This window comes from Emydura macquarii, unplaced genomic scaffold, assembly GCF_026122565.2.
Source record: "Emydura macquarii macquarii isolate MOO-44397 ecotype Brisbane River unplaced genomic scaffold, CSIRO-AGI_Emac_v2 contig_1477, whole genome shotgun sequence".
Taxonomy (NCBI): Eukaryota; Metazoa; Chordata; order Testudines; family Chelidae; genus Emydura; species Emydura macquarii.
The window spans coordinates 11,072,103-11,093,467 of NW_027131614.1; the positions used below are offsets into that span (position 1 = coordinate 11,072,103).

A 21,365-nucleotide genomic window follows, 5' to 3' on the forward strand; every position below is an offset into this window, starting at 1 on the left:
CAGCCACAACCCCTTTATGGCTAAGGTCTGGCAGTGGAGCACACATCACCTGGTAGTACACATATTGGTACTTCAGTAAACTATTTAAATTTACATCATAAACTATTTAAAAATACAAATCACTACCTATTGTTCCTTGAATTTTTTTGTAATCGTTTCTGGATGGGGCATATCCAATACAGCTATGCAGTGATATGTGTATGCAACACTGTATATCTCAACCCCTCTGTTTGAAGAGTGTATTTTTATAAGTTAAGTTTCTATTCTTATAACTTTGTTTTTCATTTTCCTCTCTCTGTTTAGCTTTTAATAACCCACGGGCAGGGCAACTGGGCAGGTTATTACCGAACCAGAATTTACCACTTGACATCACGTTGCAAAGCCCATCAGGTCCAGGACCTTTCCCACCTATAAGAAACAGTAGTCCATATTCAGTGATACCTCAGCCAGGAATGATGGGCAGCCAAGGGATGATAGGAAATCAAGGAACTTTAGGGAACAATAGCACAGGTAAGAATTCAAATACTGGTTTCTGTTTTTGTTAACTTATTTAATTAATTGGATGTATTTATATGTAACATAATCAAGGGTAGGGATCGTTGCAGATGCATCCCGTATGCATCTAAAGTCCTAATCAAGGACAACCTGAACAGCAAACCTTAAATATCTGCAACATTTTCCATGTAATGGACAGTTATGATAAAACAGCAAACCATAGTGGCACATTAATTTCTGGACTTCTTCAAAATGTTTGTTGGTTAAATAGTGCACAAGAATACATGCCTTCACTTGCCATGAAACTAAAGGGTTCGGGTGGAGATACTTAGAGGCTTACTGGATTCACATCAGTTTTCCAGGTTCAGATGTCACCAGAATTGGTAGAAACCAAAAGAAAAAGAAGCCAATTGGTTTTCAGTGGTCTATGTGAAATGAGTTGGTGGTGTCTGTCCATTTTTTAATAGTTTGGTGTGTCTGCAGCAAAAGGGCACCTTTTTGACCAAAATTAAATGTCCACAGAGAATGACCTGTCCTCTCCATCACAGAAGTAGCATCTCCAAAACCGAACTTCAGGCATACTGGTGATATTGCTGCCCATACTGTATATATTCCATGATTAAAAATAGAATTTTCAGTCTCTAGTGCTGTCAGTTTGTCTATTTTCATTCATGTTAGAGCATGCCATCCATATTCCTGCCATTTGCGCAAGTTCACCATGTGTTTCAGCTGATAGAATTGTGTAGATGTTTAAATAAAAAAAAAAAAAATGAGAAGGCATATTGAAGCAAATTTCATAGTTCAGGTAAAAAGCTGATTGCCTGCAGGGATCCGGAAGGGACTTTCCTCTCTCATTATATTGCATTGCACAATTGGCTTGGTGGATTATTATTTTTTACCACTTCTCTGAAGGCACTGGCCACTGATGATTCAGAGTACCAGATTAGAAGAACCAGCAATCTGAACCAAGCTAACAATTCCTATATTAATACAGGATTGAAATGATTACCAATGCTGTATTTATACAAGTATTAGTTTTTTATTACCGCAGTAGTACAGTACTCCAAGCCTATACATTTCAAGTGTAAATAAATTATATTAGTGGTTTGCAGTAGCTGTAGTAGGACTTCCCCTATTATAACCGTAATGAACTGCATCAAGTATCGGAAAGTTCCTGTGAGTAATTTCCCTGCATCATCTATTGGTTCAGGTTTGTCTGTGTAAGTCTTGTAGTTAGGAAGGGTTCTGATTATGAACAACAAGAGTTTTCAATAGACAAGTGTTAAGTAAGAATTAATATTACATTTTTGTAGTTTATAAATGTATATGAATAATTTGTTGTTGCCCAGATCTTCACATTCTCATGCAGCACTTGGAAAGTAAATCGCTGACATGTATGCCAGCAAACATGATTCATTTCCTGAGGAAGGAAGTCAGGGTTATCCACACGCCCGCAGCACCTGTTGTGGAGTACATATGGGAACACTTACGCTTAACAGCTTTTCAGAAATGATAAAAGGGTCACCTTCATGTGAAATCTGTAGTAATCACCAATCTCCTAACGGCAAAATGCACAAGCCTGCAGAGTTGCACGTCTGAACAGGCAGTTGAGATATAATTTGCTTTGAATAAAACCTGACAAACTAGTACATTTTTCTTTGAAAAATTAAGCTAGTCAACCAACAGGAATATTTGGAGATGTTTTCAAGGCTTGCATCTGGGTCTCATTGTATTTGGATTTGTTACAGGAATGGTTGGTGGTAATACCCCTCGGCCCACCATGCCATCTGGAGACTGGGGTGCCCAGGGTTCTGCTGTGAGGGTAACCTGTGCTGCCACAACCAGTGCCATGAACAGGCCAATCCAAGGAGGCATGATACGTAACCCAACAGCCAGCATTCCTATGAGGCCCAGCAGCCAGCCAGGCCCAAGACAGATGCTTCAGTCTCAGGTCATGAATATGGGTAAGCCAGTGCCTTATTGTAATACGTCGCTTTGTAGTTACTGGGTTGTATGATAAGATAGAAGAAGATGACATCTAGCTTCAATTATAGACTTAATTAAAACTGTGTTGAGCAAGTAAGATGCTCCCTAAAGTGTACAGTGGAAATATCCCATTTAACAAGGAGAAAGCCTGTATGAGGTGTTTATTTTAATGTTTGTCACTATGTGGACAGTTTCTGACTTCCTTTAGCTGCACAGAGATGTGCGACCAAACCAATAGGGTAGGAAGATTTTCTAGTTTATGAAGAAATAAGACTCTAAAAGAAAATACATATTTTAGCATTTCTTTTGTACTAGATCAATACTAAAGCAAGTACGTTTGGATACAGATTGTATGTAGAATGCTAATCTTTTTTCCACTTATGCTGTGTGGCTAGTCTTTGTTCATATTTGCATTTGTTATGTCACATCAGATGTAATACCATACCCCTCAATTTGTTTTTGCTTGTTTTTTTGTTACATGCTAAAAATAAAAAAAAGTGGGAGATTTATTGACCAGTAATTTCATGATGCTCTGAAATTATTAAAGTGCAACGTGAAGAAAGTGAGGTCTTAAATTGGAATGATGATTAAACTGAGACAGAAGGTCTACTGGCAATATGCCTTTTCACAAATGAAGATGCTGAGAATTTTTTGTTCACGCAAAGAAAATATAACATTTGAAAGCAGCAACAGTAACTAGGGGCCCTTCATTGTCACAAATGTCTGATTGTTTTTTCTTGTTCAGGGCCATCTGAATTGGAGATGAATATGGGGGGACCTCAATACAACCAACAGCAAGCTCCTCCAAATCAGACTGCACCATGGCCAGACAGCATCTTGCCTATAGATCAGGCACCATTCAGTAATCAGAACAGGTCAGTCTTAGTGGCAAATCAAAAGGTCATATTCTACAGGAAAACTTACAGGTCCACATTATATGAGCTTCCTGGGAACAAATGCTTGTTTAATGTATGCACTGCATGCTTTCAGGGAACAAAAGTGTTGACTTATGCTTGTTGCACATTTATATGCCTACAATATGCATTCATGACTCATCATTACCTCCAATCACTCCTTCTGCTGATTAGGCCATGTGTACACTGGAAGAATTGATGCCTGCATATTTCATCAACTCCCACCAATGGTGCAGATGCACCAGAAGGTGGAAGTAATGCAAGTGTTAATGTAGATAGGATTCTGCATTTTTTATCATTAAATCATGAAAACCAGTAGGTGGACTGGTGGAAAAGATGCCTGAGCCCCATTTACTTTAATGGCTTACCACAAGTGCAGCTACAACATTGCTTTCCATTGCTCTAATGTGGGTATTATTTTTTCTAGTGTAAGTCACCCTTAAACTTCTTGGGGGAGGGTGTTGGTTGGTTGGTTGATTGGTTTTAATCAGACTAGAATCCTGTAAAGAGCAGGAGAGGAAAAAAGAAGCAAGACTGAAAGCTCCTGTCTCACTTATTCTGACTACCTCATTCTGTTTTCAGCAGTACTAAATGCACAATTACAGTCTGATAGGTACCTATTAAACTCATATGTTTGCATTTACTTGTTACTGTAATTTCATGTAGTGCCATAATTGTCCATGGGGCTTTACATAGATTTTTTAAAAGTCACATTATCTGCCCCCAAAAGGTTTACAGTTTAAGTTAAACAAACATAGAACATGCAGTTGAAAATAAAAGAAACAGGGTAGGTAAAGGAGGGACAAATTATTTGAATAATCCTTTAAATTAATTTTATAAATCTGGATATTTTCAAATAGAAGTTGAGGTAGGGCAGGGTGGGAGAGGAGCACAGGAAAGGAAATCAGCATGAAAACAAGTTGAAAGAAGTGAATTTTGAGGAACGATTTGAAAGCAGAAAAAAGAACGTAGCCTGGGACTATATAACGGTCTGATGTGTGCGCCCTAAAAGTTTTGTTTCTTGCTGAAGGTTGGCCATAAAAGATGATTTGTAACTAAATGACTGCCTTAGTGCCAGTCTTTCCTGATGCTTTTTCCACTTTCTCATGTTTTTCTAATAGTTCTCCTGATGCTAGTCTCCATATTCTCTATGCACCTTTGACATAAATTAAAAGTACTTGCATCAAAAATAGTGCTCCAAAATAACTAAATCGCAGCAGTGCCATTGGATATGGCCAGCAAACCAGGGAAATAAGCTAAAATAGTTCTATTCCCACAAAGTCCTGCCCTCACATTTCTCCTGTTTGCATATGTCAGAGGGAGGGGAAAAGCTGCACTTTACAGCATGTCCTGAAGGCAATAGATTGGGGACCATTCAGGACCAAGAAAAGAAAGTGAATTCTGAGAACATGGGATCCCCAGAGAATGCCTTTCCAGCAGCCTTTTCCTGTTCTTACCTGCGGGCTTTCACTTTGATGACTTTTGCTGATCTAAAACGTGGCAGTATGGCACAAGATATGAGGCATCCTCTGGGTTAGGCAAATCAAGACATTTAAGCCTTATAAGTCAGAACCAATGCCTTAAGGTCCACTGGGAAACCCATAAGCAGCCAGTGTAGATAATGACATACAGATTGGATACACTTATGGCAAGATACACAGTTTAATAAGAAGGCTTTTGCATTTTACACTAAATTCAGTTTCTGGATGCATATAATGTAAAGCCAGGTAAAGCATGTAGCAGTAGCCTAATATTGCTGTAGTTAGGATCAGAGGATAAATATGTTTTTGTTAGAAGGGGATTTGTGTTTTACTATGTATTATACACAGTGCGAAGCATTCAGAATTTTCCTGTTTCCGTTCTGGTACAATACAATAAATTGATAAAGCATGTGTTCTTAATACTTGTGCCTCGAGGTAGAGACATTTTAAATGTATTTTTAATGTATTTATCTGTTCAGGGTCCTGTGCAGACCTTAAACTTGTGCTGGCCAGAACGTCCACTTTGGAATCAGGACTGGAGAAGGCTGATCATCATTACTTATATAGTGACGTAGATATACATGGCTCCTTACAGAACCCAATAAAGACAGAGCATGATATCTTGGCTCTATTGAAGTCAATGGCAAAACTCCCATTGGCTTCAGTGGAGAGAGGTTTTCACCCAGGCTCCTTGCCCCTCAGGGATTACAAACTAAGGACCCAATTGTGCAAGATGTGGAGTACCCTCACTAACGTGCCTAATCATTGCATAGTTTACTTCTCTGGCAGTTTGAGGCCTACAAAGATTAGTCCTTCATAGTAACTGAAAAATAATTGTCTTCAATTTCAATAGATTACTATTGAAATTGCATTCAGGTAAAATATTGTAAGCTTCATTATGGTATAATGGGATATATTTAGCATTTGAGTGCAGATCTAACTTCCCTCCAGCTTTTATGTAAACTACAATTTTTGCTCTATTTTCTCCAAGTGATCTAAAAGTCGAACAATTATTTTGTACATTGCAATTAGGAAATAGTTTATTATTGCATCATTATTTGTCGATCCCCTTTCATCGAATTGGCTTGTTTGCATCATCTCTTGATGGATTAGCTTTCGCAATCTTTATATTATTGTATGTTATCTGGGACAAATAGTGATCTGCAGTCTACATAATAAAGAAGCCAGCTAGTTTTTTGTCAAGCAAGCAGTGAGTTTTCTTTTAAAAATAATTTCATTAATTATTATCAGGAGTCATATATCAGAGTTTGTTACAAAATTGATTATTCAGAAAAGAATACATTTGTTTAGATAAGAGTTGAGCATTAGCTTCAATCTGCACAAAAGAGATGTGAATTATCAGTATTTCCAGTTGTTTTATATTCAAAGTTTTGACAATTATTTTTGTTTTCTCATCGTATATTTTCATATCCAGTCACAATTTTTTTTGTTGGCCACTCCTATTGATAAATTTTCCAGGTCAGAGTGCTTTCTTTAAAGGTCATCTGTTGAGTTTCATATTAGCTTGGATAAAGATTGTAGGATTTTTCTATTATTTTACCCCTAAAATTATTTCTAATTCCATGTGGGGAGAATATTAGTAATTTTCTCTCTGTGAATAATATGTTTATATTTCTGCAATGCTTGAAAGATGTAAAATGCTATATGTGTGCTGTTTAGTGTGTTTTATTATTTTGCTGAGCGAATGGGTATCCAGTTGCAAAATATTACCTGTGGTCATATCCCCTGGAATATGTTTTCTTCTCCAATGTGTAGCCTGGCAGTATTTCTCTTAGCTTTCACTTTGGCATGGAGATTAGATTCCCACTGGCAAATAATATTTTCATTATGGAAGCTAGCATAATGCTAACAGGGTTCCTACGTCTTCTCAAAGCTGGATGCATGGTCAGGAATATGCCAAGAGGCTCAGCATATAGTGTAGATCTATTTTTGTCCCCCAAAGTCTGATAGAAAGCTTGCCATTGACACTCAGAAATTGCCTTGGAAAGACATTCCCATGCTATGTGTAGGGTAATGCCTCGGGTGGCCTGGCAGTTCCAGCAGGCTATATCCTCTGTAATCTGTATATGTCTGTAAGCCTGCCTTGGATCCTATAAAGTTTCTGAGTGAAGTACCCAGAAGAGCAAAAGGATTTAGTTGCAGCTGAAATGGTATTTCAGATCTAGTTTGATTTCTGTATAAGTACAATCTTCCAGTTTTGGGGTAAAACTTCCTCCTGCCTTTGCAGCTGTGAAGGTGCCTGCTTTCCAAGTGCAATTCTACTGGATGGAAAGCAGGATTTGAAGAGTCAGCACTCTTTACATGTCCAGAGTGGCCCCAATTCAATCAAGCACTTAAGCACATGCTTAAATCTCACTGGAGTTAATGGTACTCAAAAACATGTTAAAAGTTAAGAATATGCTTAAGTGCTTTGCTGATTCAGGACATAAGTCCCTGCAAAATAGAGTTTTTAGCCTGGGCAAGAGTAGGTGTTTTTGTGTAGATTTGTTACCTCCCCAAGAAGGGGGCTGTTGCCTCAGCGGTGCTATTGTAACATGGAGTAGAAGTCTTCCTTTATTCTTTTTGTTGGCACCAAATAGGGCTACTTGAGCTTGGTATGGTGAGTTGGGGATGAATTTTATCCTTTGACTATGTAATCTGATAGGCAAGGGTGATCAATAATAGTAAATGTGGTTCTTCGAGTAGTGTCCCTATGGATGCTCTAGTGTAGGTGTCCCTGCGCCCCTGCACTGTTAATCGGAGAACTTTGGTAGCAGTCTATCCCACCCATGCATGTGCTGCTCCTTGTCTTCCATGAGGCTAGCCAGCATGCATGGGCATTCCCTCCTCAGTTCCTTCTCAACTGCACATGGCTAGAGACAGAGCGCAGAGCTGTCCATTCACAGATCGTTAACGTCCTTTAGTTTTGTAAACTTTAGCTTCCCTTGAAGCCTTTTCCTTTGTTACCTCATTTGTTTTTTGTTGGCTGTGCCAAAAAAAAAGAAAAAAAAGAAGAAAGGGTTTGCCTCCCACCAACACTGGTGCAGGGGACCCCTGTGGACAAGCCTATGCCTGGCTCTCCAGGCTCCAAAAAGGGCCTCAGTTGCAAGGAAACTATCCCAGTGACCGATGGACACTCACAGTGTATGTTCACTGCCTGCGAGAAAAGCATAATCCACGAAGGTGTGGTTGGTTCCAGCCACTAAAACCCACGTCCAAGAAAGACAGAGAGTTAAGGCTCAAACTCCTGCTCATGGAGTCAGCCCTTCAACCCCCAGAGTCCTAGCGTGAACTCACTGCAACCTTCTACTTCAAAGGCAAGTGATCCCAAAGAGACAAGCCACTCATTAAGACCACAAAGAAAAGGTCTGTGAGTCCCTTCAGCGAGCTCCGATTGAACTGGAAATTATCTCCAGCTCCATCGGTATCATCAGTACCGACAGTGCTGAAGCTACCTAATGTGGGTACCCAGGGTATGTACGGTACCGAACCAGCAGAGCAAATCAGTCTGCCCAACGACCCAATTGGCATGGGCAAAAAAGTACCAGTACTGCGGGGGCGTGAAAGGCATCGAAGATCCGCCCTGAGGAAGGCTATATCAGTACAGACATCGACCCTGGTGCCCGTGGCACCGACGGATCATACGGCCAGGTCTGCATCTCTGACTCCATCGATGCAAACCTCTCGGTACCAACATTCACCACCGGTACTGATGCTGTCCGCACCACCAGATTTCCAGTGCGCAATGGATCTCTCTGTGTCTGACGCACCAGACTCACTCCTACTTAGTAACGGTGCCCCAGCACCAGCTTCTCAGAGCGTTGGACTCACTGACATCTCCCTGCCACGTGCCACCTTTCTCATCATCGGAGTTGGAAAGTGAGCGAAAGGACTTGAGTTCCCATTGCTCTTCTTACCTGCCATATGGGGCCCAATTTCACTATGGGCACCAGACGTATCATTCACTGACCCTCAGCATCCATGGTTTGTCTAATCATGGTACCAGCCACCAGCCCCTCACACTCAATGGCTGTACTGGGACAGCAAGCCTCTCAGGCCCCTAGTGTGGCATACTAACAGGCAATGAGGCACCCTCCTTTAGCTGTGGCTTCGAAGGCTTCAGAACCCCGAACAACCAGGGGAGGAAGTTGGAACTGAGGCGGAAGAGGGGTGGTCATGGCGCCGATAGAACACTCTCCTTGCAACCTCACACTGGAAGACTTTGTCCGTCTTTTCAGAGACCACTTTAGCCTTTTCCGCAGCATCTGAGAACAGATAACCTCTGACAAGTGGGTACTGGAGATTATCCGGAATGGAAATGCCATTAATTTCTCCTCCCTCCCCACTTCCAAACATCCTTCCCCATCCCTCTTCAGGGGCCTTTCTCATGAGAGTCTACAACATCAAGAGGTAAACTATCTCCTCAGTGTCGGAACTATAGAACCTGTGTCTATACATCTCAGAGCAAAGGCTTCTACTCTCGCTACTTCCTGATGCCAAACAAAAAAGGACGTTGGAGATCCATACTGGACCTCAGAGTGCTCAACATATATGTCAAAGTGCAGAAATTCAAGATGGTCACCCTATCAAAGATCATTCCAGCATTAAAGGAAGGAGATTGGTTCTTGGCCCTGACCTTAAAGATGCATACTTCCACATTTCCATCATACCAAGTCACAGGCGTTACCTCAGATTCACACTAGACCAGGACCACTACCAGTACAGAGTCCTTCCTTTCAGCCTCTCATCAGCCCCCAGGGTATTCTCCAAAGTCTTTCAATATGGTGACCCACTTACGCCCTCAAGGCATCATGATTTAGCCTTATCTGGACAATTGCCTTCTCAGAGCACGGTCTTTCACAGTGGCCTAATGAGTCATTCAAGCTAAACGAGACTTGTTTCTGAATCTGGGCCTACAGATCAACGAAAAAAAGTCGATCTGAACACTGGTACAGAGGCTAGAATTCATAGGAGCTGACCTCGACTCCACTTAGGCAAAGGTGCTCCTACCACATCACAGATTTCTCAGTCTCTTATCATAGATAGAGACAGTACAATCCAGCCCACAAATTTCAGCCAGACATTGCCTCTAGCTTCTGGGGCACATGGCTGAGGGTGCATCAGTTATTGCTCATGCCAGATGATACATGAGATGCCTCCAAGCATGGTTCAGTTCAGGTTACAGGTCAACAGAGAAAACATAAACATTCTTCTGTTGATGCCCAACAGGGTCAAGCAATCCTTGGACTGGCGGAAGGATCCAGCAAACATCCATGTGGGCATCCCATTTGCTCAGTCTTCCCCATCTTTACAGCTGACCACCGATGCATCCCTCATAGGATGGGTCGCGCATCTAAATGATCACACAACACAGGGCAAATGGTCCCCAATAGAGACATGCCTTTACATCAACCTGCTCAAGCTCAGAGCAGTCAGAATCGCGTGTGCTCACTTCATCCCACTCATCAAAGACACGCACACAAGGATCATGATAGACAACATGGCCTGCATATATTACATAAATCGATAGGGAGATGCCAGGTCTCATTCCTGGAGACACTAAAACTATGGAACTGGTGCATCTCCCACAACATTCTACTATCAGCAGTCTACCTACTGGGAATATGCAACAGGATGGCCAACTGTCTCAGCTGCAAATTCTCACATGACCTCAATATATATATATTCTGACAGTGGGGAACACCAGTAACAGACCTGTTCACTACTTACCAGAACAAGAAATGTTCACAGTACACTCCATGGGAGATGCTCTTCTCCTTCCTTGGGATAAGGGCCTTCTTTACACCTTTTCCCCATTCCCGCTATTACTGAAGGTCCTGTTGAAACTAAGAGAGAAAGCAAACATCATACTGATTGCTCCCACCTGGCCCAGACAGATTTGGTATCCTTACCTGTCACAGCTGGCATTATGTCCACTGATGATCCTCCTGATCACTCCTTACCTCCTTTTGCAAAACGAGAGACACACTCCATCCCAATTTGCAGATTCTGCAACTCAAAGCATGGCTCCTTCATGGTTCCAGCACACAGAGGCATCTTGCTGTGAGGCGGTACAGTGGTGCTGTTACACAGTAGAAAGAGAACTACTCATCGCATCTACCTTCAGAAATGGAAGAGATTCCAGATCTGGTGCCAACCCAAGGGTGTCACCCCTACTTCAGCCACCCTATTGGTTGCCCTAAACTACCTGTTGACTTTAACGAAATCTCTATTGGCTTGCTGAAGGTTCATCTGGCAGAAATTGCAAGCTTCCCCCAGCAGGGAGAAGGATACACAATCTTCTCCCACCGAACTACAAAGTGGTTTTTTTAGGGCATAGCAAACCTCTTCCCACAACCCAAGCTCCCCACTCGGATATCAGCCTAGTGTTAAAAGGACTGACTAGATCGCCATTTGAACCCATGGCCACTTCTTCACTAATTCACCTTTCCATGAAGATGGCGTTCCTCATCTCCATCACCTCTGCCAGAAGGATAGGGGAGCAGCTTTGATGGCGCATCCCCCTTTTACTGTGTTCTTCCCTGACAAGGTCACACTTAGACCACATCTGAAGTTCATTCTCAAGGTGACTTCTGTATTTCACAAGAATTAGCTTATTCAGCTTCCAGTCTTTTATCCCAAACCTCACGAGGATAATAGAGAAGCCATCCTTCAAACGCTCAATGTGAGAAGAGCCTTGGTCTTCTATTTTGATAGGACAAGGGTTTTCAGGAAATATCTGAGACTTCCTCTTCGTTGCAGATAGGTCAAAAGGCACAGCGATACCAGCTCAGATACTCTCTAAGAGGTCTCCAGCTGTCTGAAGCTTTATTACCAATTGCGTACAATAGCTCCCCCATCTTCAATACACATGCATTCTATGAGATCGGTCTCCTCGTCTGTTGCCTTCTTCAATGGTATCTCTATAGCAGAAATCCAGCTACCTAGGCATCTGTGCATACCTTTGGAGAAGACTGACATCTCCCCTCTACTTCAGAGTTCTAGTAGTTGACCTGTGGTAGAGAAGGAACTGAGGAGGGAATGCCCATGCACGCAGGCTAGCCTCATGGTAAGCGAGGAGCTGCGCATCTGAGAGTGAAACGGACTGCTACCAAAGTTCTCCGATCACAAGCGTGGGGACATAGACACACCTTCAATGGAGCACCCATAGGGATACATATCTTGAAGAACCATCATTACTGCACAAGGTGAGTAACTTCCTCTTCCATTCTTAAGGAAGCTTTCTATACAAGTAGGTTCTTGTTATCATAAGTGTAGTTCCACTCTTAAGGAAGGTTTCTATATGAATAGATTCTTGTATCTGCTCATGGTAGTATTTTTAATCTAGTGTGTGTAATTTGGAGATAGTAGGAAAAATTAAATTCATTTTCTGTTTATTTAGCTAAGTGATTTGTTTCCGTCTTCAATAAACATATTCTACATTGACTTCCATATTCATTTGTTAATCCCATTCTGTGAAGTTAGTTCTGAGAAATATCTCTGGCAGTATTTGAGTTTCCCTCTGATACACACATGCAACTCCTCTCCCTTAAGTCAGTGGTACAGGTGTTTCTTTGGGAATTAAACACACCAGTGAGAAGGAGTTAGCAAATAAAATTGGCAGCTATGGAAATAATTGCCACCTGCAGTATAAGACTCATTAACACAATTTGTGAGAAATAATCATTTATCCAAATAAAGTGGGTACTCTTCTTCCAACACCTGTTTACCAAGGCTATATTCATGTCTTCACAGGCAACCGTTTGGCAGCTCACCAGATGACTTGCTGTGCCAGCATCCTTCATCAGAGTCACCAAGTGATGAGGGAACTCTCCTGGATCAGCTTTATTTGGCACTAAGGAATTTTGATGGTCTAGAAGAAATTGACAGGGCTCTAGGAATACCAGAACTGGTTAGCCAGGTATACTTGATACTAAGAAATTCTAAATGAAAAGTTAAAAGGTTAAAACCCCTTAAAAGTGAGAGAGGTAACAATATATGTGTTATACACATGCACTCTCAGTTTGGAAAATAACAAAATGTAATATTCTAATTAGTAAAAAGAATTGAGTGTGGCCTTAAAAATTACCAATATATTTACATTGTAAAAGAGATTTCATTCAAATTAGTTCCTCCTTTATTTAAGTGCCAAGACCAGAGTTAGGGGCTCTGTATTCCACCTGCAACAGCTGGTTTCATCATAACCACCTAAGAGAGCTAAGTCTCTCGAAAGCTTATGTCTACAAATATTAAATTTGTTAGTCTTTAAAGTGCCACAGAACTCTTGTTGTCTTTGCTTTGCTACCCCTCTGGAACTATAAAACAATATAGATTTAATTTTAGATGTGTCTATATGCCTTGATGAAGTTGGGCCTTAAGCTGTTATTTTTATCCCTTTTCCCACAGTTGTTTTTATTAACTTTCAGTTAGTTCTCATCAAATACAAGAATGTTGCACAATGCTAATTAAAATAATAAAAATAGGGAATATAGTGAAAGCTTAGGAAAAAATATGACGTGATACATGGCTCAGTCTTAGATCTGATTTTTAATTGAAATTGCATGATCAAAACAGCCAGACTAGCCTGTATAAATGTTTTACATTCTCAGATGGATTTGTGCCTGTGGGTCATTTGTGTAGCCTACTATGACCATTTATTTTCCCATTTGTCAGAGCTGTACCTCTGAAATAACCCTGTATTTCTGATATGACCTTTGTCTGTCTGGTTGCGCATGTTCCTTTATCTATGGACTCGCTGGTGGTAAAAATAGATCCAATAAAATCCTGAACTGGACATAAGAAAGATACATCTGTGGATATCTGTTATGATACTGAGTACAATGCTTCATTAGAGACAAGATTTTGGTGAACATTTCATTAAGTGAAACTTTCATCCTGTATTTATAAGGGTCTCATATAGTAATGAGCATCCTTAAGAGCACTACCAAAGGATCAGTGTGAAAAAGAAAGATATATGTGAAGGAAAGTATACCTGAATTTCTGATTAATGAGTGTCTTCATGGAAATGGTTCTAAGACTTCTATAGATTTAAAGGAAACTGTTAAGTTAAAGGAAAATGTTAAAAATTTGCTAAAAGAATAGACTCCTTTGAAAGTCCTAGCTTTTATGGATAAAATCTGTATCTTCACTAGGGTTTTAACCTTGAGTTAATTGATTGCCAGGGTAAATTACTGAGCAGTCTAGAGTAAACTTCAAATGACTGGAACCTGGAACAAATGTTTGGGAGTGCTCAGAATAGCCTTTAGAAATGTGTCATCAGCCTTGTGTTAATTGACAGTCAGTTAACTGGAGGTAAAAAGCTTCTGTGTAGACATACCCTAAGGAAGTTAGGTGCTCATCCCTCATTGAAATGAGACCCAGTTCGGGCTTTTAACTGCCTTTGACTCCTTTGAAAATCTGAAATATTTATATTACAAATGGCAATCTAGCTTAATAACACTGAAAATGTTTTGAAATCTAATTTGTCTTTCACTATTTGTGCATTTGTTACTCTTTGAATTTCTTCCCATTTCAGGATAAAAATAGGCTAATCCTCACTGTTTATAGTTTCTACTCATTCTCACTTTCAGGTTCTCCTGCGCTAGCACAATGCTGCAGTGTTTACATTGAAAAGACTGCAGAGATTGTCTCCTTCCATTGGAATGTCTTTGTTCATTTTTTAAGTCATGGAAACAATTCTATTTATGTTAAGTTTTGTTTTAAAAAAATCAGTGAAGAAAATTTACGTCTTTTGGGGCAAATTTGTCCATACGGTGTCTCTTTAATAATGGCATATTTTGTGGGGAGACTGGGATTTTAGATGGAATAATCCCATTCAGAAATATATTTTTACTATATATTTATATACATTTTCATTTGTATGTTTCTGCAGAGCCAAGCTGTAGATGCAGAGCCATTCTCAAGTCAGGAATCCAACATCATAATAGAACAAAAGGCGCCGGTTTTCACTCCACAATATGCATCTCAGGCTCAGATGGCCCAGGGTAGTTACACACCCCTGCAGGACCCAAACTTTCACCCAATAGGACAGCGGCCTGGTTACGCAACGCTACGTATGCAACCTAGGCCGGGTCTCAGGCCAACTGGTATAGTGCAGAACCAGCCAAATCAGCTGAGACTTCAGCTTCAACATAGACTCCAAGCACAGCAGGTATTCTATGTTATCTACTATCTACCACTGGTTCAGTCAGATTATGGTAATATAGAATAAATACATTGGCTTTAGCTAGCTCTGAATATTCTAGTTCTTAAGTATGTTCCCTAATATATTTATTCCTGTTGAATTCCACAGTTGAAATAGAAATATTGGCCATAATGAATTTCACAGGGATAATTCATAGTGCCTTTATTCTCCTTGTTGTATTCTTCTACACCTTTACCAGCTTGACATTATCTTTTCTGTAATAAAATGCTGCAAAAAATGTGCACAGTATTCGAATCCTGGTCTCACTAGCCCTTTGTGTAATACTATAATGATGTCTTTTGAAGTATGGACTTTTTTCTGTTCAGTTATATTCAGAATACCCATATCATATGCTTGCTTTCTGAATTGCTGCCAGATTCCTAGATGCTTTCTTTTGTCACCATCTCCAATTTGTGACCATTTTAATTCATTGTTCCTTTTGCCATATGTTGTTTACTGATATGAATTTTAAAATGATAGAATTGTAGGACTGAAAGGGACCTCGAGTCTAGCCTCCTGCACTCAAGCAAGACCAAGTAAACCTACACATCCCTGACAAGTGTTTGACTAACTGGTCTAAAAGCCTTCAATGATGGGGATTCCACAATCTCCCTTGCGAGCGCGTTCCAGAGCTTAACTATCCTTATAGTTACAAAGATTTCCTAATATCTAAACTAAATATCCTTTCAGATTAAGCCTATTACTTCTTGTCCTACCTTCAGAGGACATGGAGAACAACTGATCACAGTCCTCTTTATAATAGCCCTTACTGTACTTGAAGACTGTTACCAGGTCCCCATCTGTTTTCTTTTCTCAGTACTATCCATGCCCATTTTTTTAACCTTTCTTCATAAATCTGGTTTTCTAAACCTTTTATCATTTTTGTTGCTCTCCTCTTAAATTTGTCTACAACTTTCTTAAAGTGTTGTGCCCAGAACTAGACAGAATACTCCACTAGTACTGAGTACAGCCAGACAATTGCCTCTCATGTCTTACATAGAACATAAAAATGCCATGCACATTACATTAAGATCATTTCCAGCATAAACATCAAGATAAATTCTAGCTCAGAGAAAATGCTAACAATATAATTATAAGCTCATAAGAGATAATAGTTATAAAGACATTGCATTTGGAATTTTTCATGCTGCTATACAGTATAGATCATACAATATATTGCCTCCTTGAAGCATGAGGTCTTTTTAACATTAACGAGAACTGGGCAGCTAAAACAGTCAATAGTTAGCTGAGACTGTCCACCAGAACCTGCAAGACATGCAGGATTTTTGTTTGTATTCCTTTTGCATGTAGGTTCCCTTGTTTAGCTTTCTTCTACCTTAATTTTCATGTTGTTTCATTAGAATCGCCAACCACTGATAAATCAGATCAACAACGTCTCCAATATGAACCTGTCTCTGAGACCTGGAGTACCCACACAGGTGAGGGAACAGGTACTGTAGGTACTTTCGTTTTGTTCATTGCATTTTCCACTTGTCCCAAGTTTAGTTTCTCCTGAAACCTAGACTCTTCAATTTAAATATGTCAATAATACATAGTAAATATAAGTAATAAATCATAAGGCAAAGACTGTAAACAAAACAATACAACCTCAATTAGAGTATTAATTTTCAGATTTAAAAAACAAAACCAACTTGTGGATGTTGCACTCCTAAGGTCCTTTTCCATAAGTAATTTATGTAGTAATTTGGTTCCTGGGGGTGAAGGAGGAATGGTGATAAAACTACATTTTAATCTGAGTTCCTCACCTCATAGGGAAGATGCAATTTGAATGGGACTATTCATTCCAATTATTTGTAATCTTAAACTTGTAGTAGTAAAATTATGTATGTTAAATTCTATTTCAGTTCTGAAATTCTTCACCACCAGTCAGAAGTGCTAGGAATTTCACCTTCTGTCTAATTTTATAGTTAGGTGTATGCTGAGGAAAGGAACTTGAACTTACCTGTCATTCCCATAGAGATGCCTCTGTAATTAGCATTGCCTTCTATGATGAGATGACTGGCTGTGAGGAAAGCAGTGGACATGATATACCTTGACTTTAGTAAAACTTTTGATACTGTCTTCCACAGTATTCTTATCAGCAAGTTAAAGAAGTATGAGTTGGATGAATGGACTATAAAGTGGATAGAAAGCTGGCTAGATCATCGGGCTCAATGGATAGTGATAAACAGCTCCATGTCTAGTTGGCAGCCAGTAACAAGTGGAGTGCCCAAGGGGTCGGTCCTGGGGCCGGTTTTGTTCAACATCTTCATTAACGCTCTGGAGGATGGGGTAGATTGCACCCTCAGCAAGTTTGAGGTTTAACTAAACTGGTGGGAGTGGTAGATATGCTGGAGGGAAGGGAAAGGATAGAGAGTGACCTAGACAAATTGGAGGATTGGACCAAAAGAAATCTAATGAGGTTCAACAAGGACAAGTGCAGAATCCTTCACCTAGGACAGAAGAATCCCATGCACTGCTACAGACTGGCTAGGCAGCAGTTCAGCAGAAAAGGATCTGGAGATTATAGTGGACAAGAAGCTGGATATGAGTCAACAGTGTGCCCTTATTGCCAAGAAGGCTAATGGCATATTGGGCTGCATTAATATGAGCATTGCCAGCAGATCAAGGGAAGTGATTATTCCTCTCTATTCAGCACTGATGAAGCTTCATTTATAGTACTGTGTCAAGTTTTGGGCCCCCCACTACAGAAAGGATGTGGACAAATTGGAGAGAGTCCAGCGGAAGGCAACAAAAATGATTAGGGGGCTAGAACACATGCCTTATGAAGAGAGGCTTGTTTAGCTTGCAGAAGAAAAGAATGAGGGGGGATTTGATATCAGCCTTTAACTACCTGAAAGGGGGTTCCAGGGAGGATGGAACTAGGCTGTTTTCAGTGGTAGTAAATGGCAGAACTAGGAGCAGTGGTCTCAAGTTGCAGTAGGGGAGGTCTAGGTTGGATATTAGGAAAAACTTTTTCACTAAGGAGGGTGGTGAAGCACTGGAATGGGTTACCTAGGAAGGTGGTGGAATCTCCATCCGTAGAGGTTTTTAAGGCCCGGCTTGACGAAGCCCTGGCTGGGATGATTTAGTTGGGGTTGGTCCTGCTTTGAGCAGGGGATTGAACTAGATGAGCTCCTGAGGTCCCTTCCAATCCTAATCTTCTGTGATTCTATGATATGATTATGTATTGATTCGCAGTTATCATTTTCTCTCTAGGCACCTATCAATGCACAGATGCTGGCCCAGAGGCAGAGGGAGATACTGAGCCAGCACCTGAGGCAACGACAGATGCATCAGCAACAGCAGGTGCAACAGCGGACTCTGATGATGCGAGGACAGGGTTTGAATATGTCACCAACCATGGTGGCCTCTGGTGGCATACCAGCAACCATGAGCAACCCACGGATTCCGCAGGCAAATGCACAGCAGTTTCCATTTACACCAAACTATGGTACTGGACTTATATCCCAAACCCCTTTCATAAGTTCTTTTTCCCCAGTGTTCCCCAATCCTGGGTCACAGCTCCTTGCAGGGCTCCCAAATGAATCCGGTTAATGAGGGAATGATGGGAAACATGGGAGGACATTTTGGGCCTGTCATGAGTCCCCAAATGCAGCATGGTGCCTTCCAGTTTCCCAGCTTAGGTACTGCCTTCTTTCTCTCTGAGTGCAGGTCTTATCTGAAGAATGGCAGAAGTGTTTATATTTATATAAAGAGGCTTGAAAGGCTTTGAATTCTGACCAAAACAAATAAACCAATATATACTCTAGACGTGGAGATGAATAAAAATATGCTAATGGTTGTCAGTACAGGGGGACAGAGTAAAGTTGTGTAAAAATCATTTGGAAGCGAGACTGTTCATAATCCCTTTGTATCATCATTGTATTGATTTGTTTTTACACGTTATCTTGAGAGATTAGTTAACATCAGGTATGTAACTTCTAAACTAATATTTTCGTGTGCATGTATTAATGTCAAATTAGCAGCTTTACTATTGATATTTAATTCATTGAATTTACTTTAGTATCTGAAAAGACTTCCCCCTCCTTATCCCCAAACCTGTATGCATGTAGCAGCTGATGTCATTCTGCCCTTGTATTTAACTAAGCTGTCTTCAGCTTTGTTCTGGAGGTGGGCAGGTCAGATACAGCTTATTACTACTGCATAGTCTTGACCTTTTCTTTTGTCATGTAACAGTTATCGGTAATATCAGCAGAACATGCACATATAGCTAACGAAACATCATTCTACCTCATGCTGATTTTTTTATTTCCTGTCTCCTCTTCAGATGTGTTATGCTTGACACCAGTTTCTACTGAGCAGTATATCATACCTTTCATCCATTGATTTCAAATTGCTATAGAAAGATGACTAGGCATTATTATTATCCCTGTTTTAGGGTGGGGAAACTGAGGTACAGAAAAGTTATGACTTGCCCAAGGTCATGCATAGTGTCAGCGGACAAGATGGTAGTAGATCCCATGTCTAATGACTCCCAGTCCACAGTCCTCTTCACTGGACCATGCTGCCTCTCTGAGCATTAAAATATCTATGCATACAGTGTAATCTGACAAGACATTTTCTGTTCGTTTTATGGGGAAAAGAATACCCTGTGCGGTGCTTCTTTTGACTTACTATGGATAGGACCAGGTGTGTGCCTTTTAAGTTGTGGATTTCCACACTTACAGGATGCCAGAAATGAATTTTTATTGCAGTCCAGGCAAGGATTCCGATGATAACTCTGTATATATTTCCTTTTTGATAAAATTTGTAATTGAAAATTACAAAGATTTGTATTGCGGGAGAAATTGGGACTAAATTGTTTTAATGGATGTCTTTGTATTTGGCGGAGATCTGGTTTTTCTGTACCTCACAAAATGTTTTAGTTTATTTTTAAACTCTTTTTGTTGTAAATATTACAAGAATAGAGATGTTGATTGAACTTTCTTGCAATGTAGAATATTTCCATAAATATTGCATTCATTTTGTTAATTTCTAAATTGTTTGGGCGTATTGATGTGAGATGCACAGTGCCTTTGATACGTTTTGTAATATACATTGGCCTTGTCTAAACACAAATTTTTACTGATTTTGTTTTTCCCAGTGCAAACCCTAATGTGGGTGTTCTTATTTCTCATTTTAAGAATGGCTTATTTTGATCTAGTTTAAACCTGTTCCTGATTGATTTAAAGTAAATCAAAATAAGCCTTGTTTAAAACAAAACAAGGATATGTCTGCACTGCAGTAAAAAGAAAACCAACCCTTGGCACCAAGTCTCAGAGCCCAGATCAGCAGATTCGGGCTCTCAGAGTGTGGGCTGCAGAGCTAAAAAGAGCATTGTAGACAATTGGGCGTGGGCTGGAGCCTGGCCTTTGAGACCCTCTCTCTTTACCAGGTCTCAGACTTGCCCAGGCACCAACCCACGCCCAAATGTCCTCATTGCAATTTGTTTGTTGCCCCATGAACCTGAGTCAGCTGATTCAGCCCAGCCAGGGCTGAGCCACAGGTCTTTTATTGCAGTGTAGACGTAACCCTAGGTGTCAGTGCAGACTTTTGTGCCACTTTCGCCTTTTAAATCAGTTTAAAATCACACCTTCCGTTAAACCAGTGCATCTTTGCACATACACAAGCTCTGACTGTGCAAAATGAAGAACCAATCATGCAAAATGGTATTGCCTGTTTTGCATGCACAAAAGGACACAGACACAAATGTTATGGACACTTATAGAACCTTGTTGAAAATTTGATTCTGAATGTTAAAAGAGGAGAAAAGGTGGGTGAGGTAATATCTTTTATTGGACCATCTCCTGTTCCTGAGAGAGACAAGCTATCAAAAGATGCTACTTCATCCACTTTGTCTCTCTAATATCCTGGGACCAACACCGCTACAAGAACACTGCATAAGTTAAGAGATGGTGTCATAATGAAGGTGATTTTAGGTGTGGTGTAGTTAGGAGCCAGTGCACAACATTTTTCCAGTGGAAAGCTTTTTATAGAGACTTTTTATTTTAATGCATCTGATTTCCACAAAAAGGCTAATTTGCCACTTTGTCACCGTAACCTGCGTTAGGGAATACAGCTAGCCAAAGTGCAGCTATGAAATGATTTTTTTTAAAAGGTTAAACTTATAGCTTTTTGTTGGTAATGGCCTAATGTTAGCCCAGCTCCTATGTTAGGGTCCACCTATATGGATTCCAGCTGATATCCATGGGAATCTGCAAAGGTGTAGGTGTCTGCTCACGTGGATCCCGCCACAGGATCGGGACTTTGGTTTGTACTAGT

At 40.4% G+C, this 21,365-nt stretch overlaps 1 protein-coding gene across 5 annotated transcripts in view; it reads left to right on the forward strand.

The window, feature by feature from the left end:
* NCOA2 (nuclear receptor coactivator 2) overlaps positions 1–21,365 on the forward strand; it is a 256,509-nt gene that overhangs the window by 212,759 nt on the left and 22,385 nt on the right. For 4 of the 5 annotated variants that reach the window (XM_067553633.1, XM_067553632.1, XM_067553635.1 and 1 more), the window contains 7 exons: positions 304–510; positions 2,244–2,459; positions 3,227–3,356; positions 12,632–12,797; positions 14,769–15,047; positions 16,442–16,531; positions 18,300–18,534. In XM_067553633.1, coding sequence (XP_067409734.1) covers positions 304–510; positions 2,244–2,459; positions 3,227–3,356; positions 12,632–12,797; positions 14,769–15,047; positions 16,442–16,531; positions 18,300–18,534 — 1,323 coding nt within the window. The remainder of the gene's footprint in view (positions 1–303; positions 511–2,243; positions 2,460–3,226; positions 3,357–12,631; positions 12,798–14,768; positions 15,048–16,441; positions 16,532–18,299; positions 18,535–21,365) is intronic. The other variant, XM_067553636.1, reaches the window with a different exon arrangement.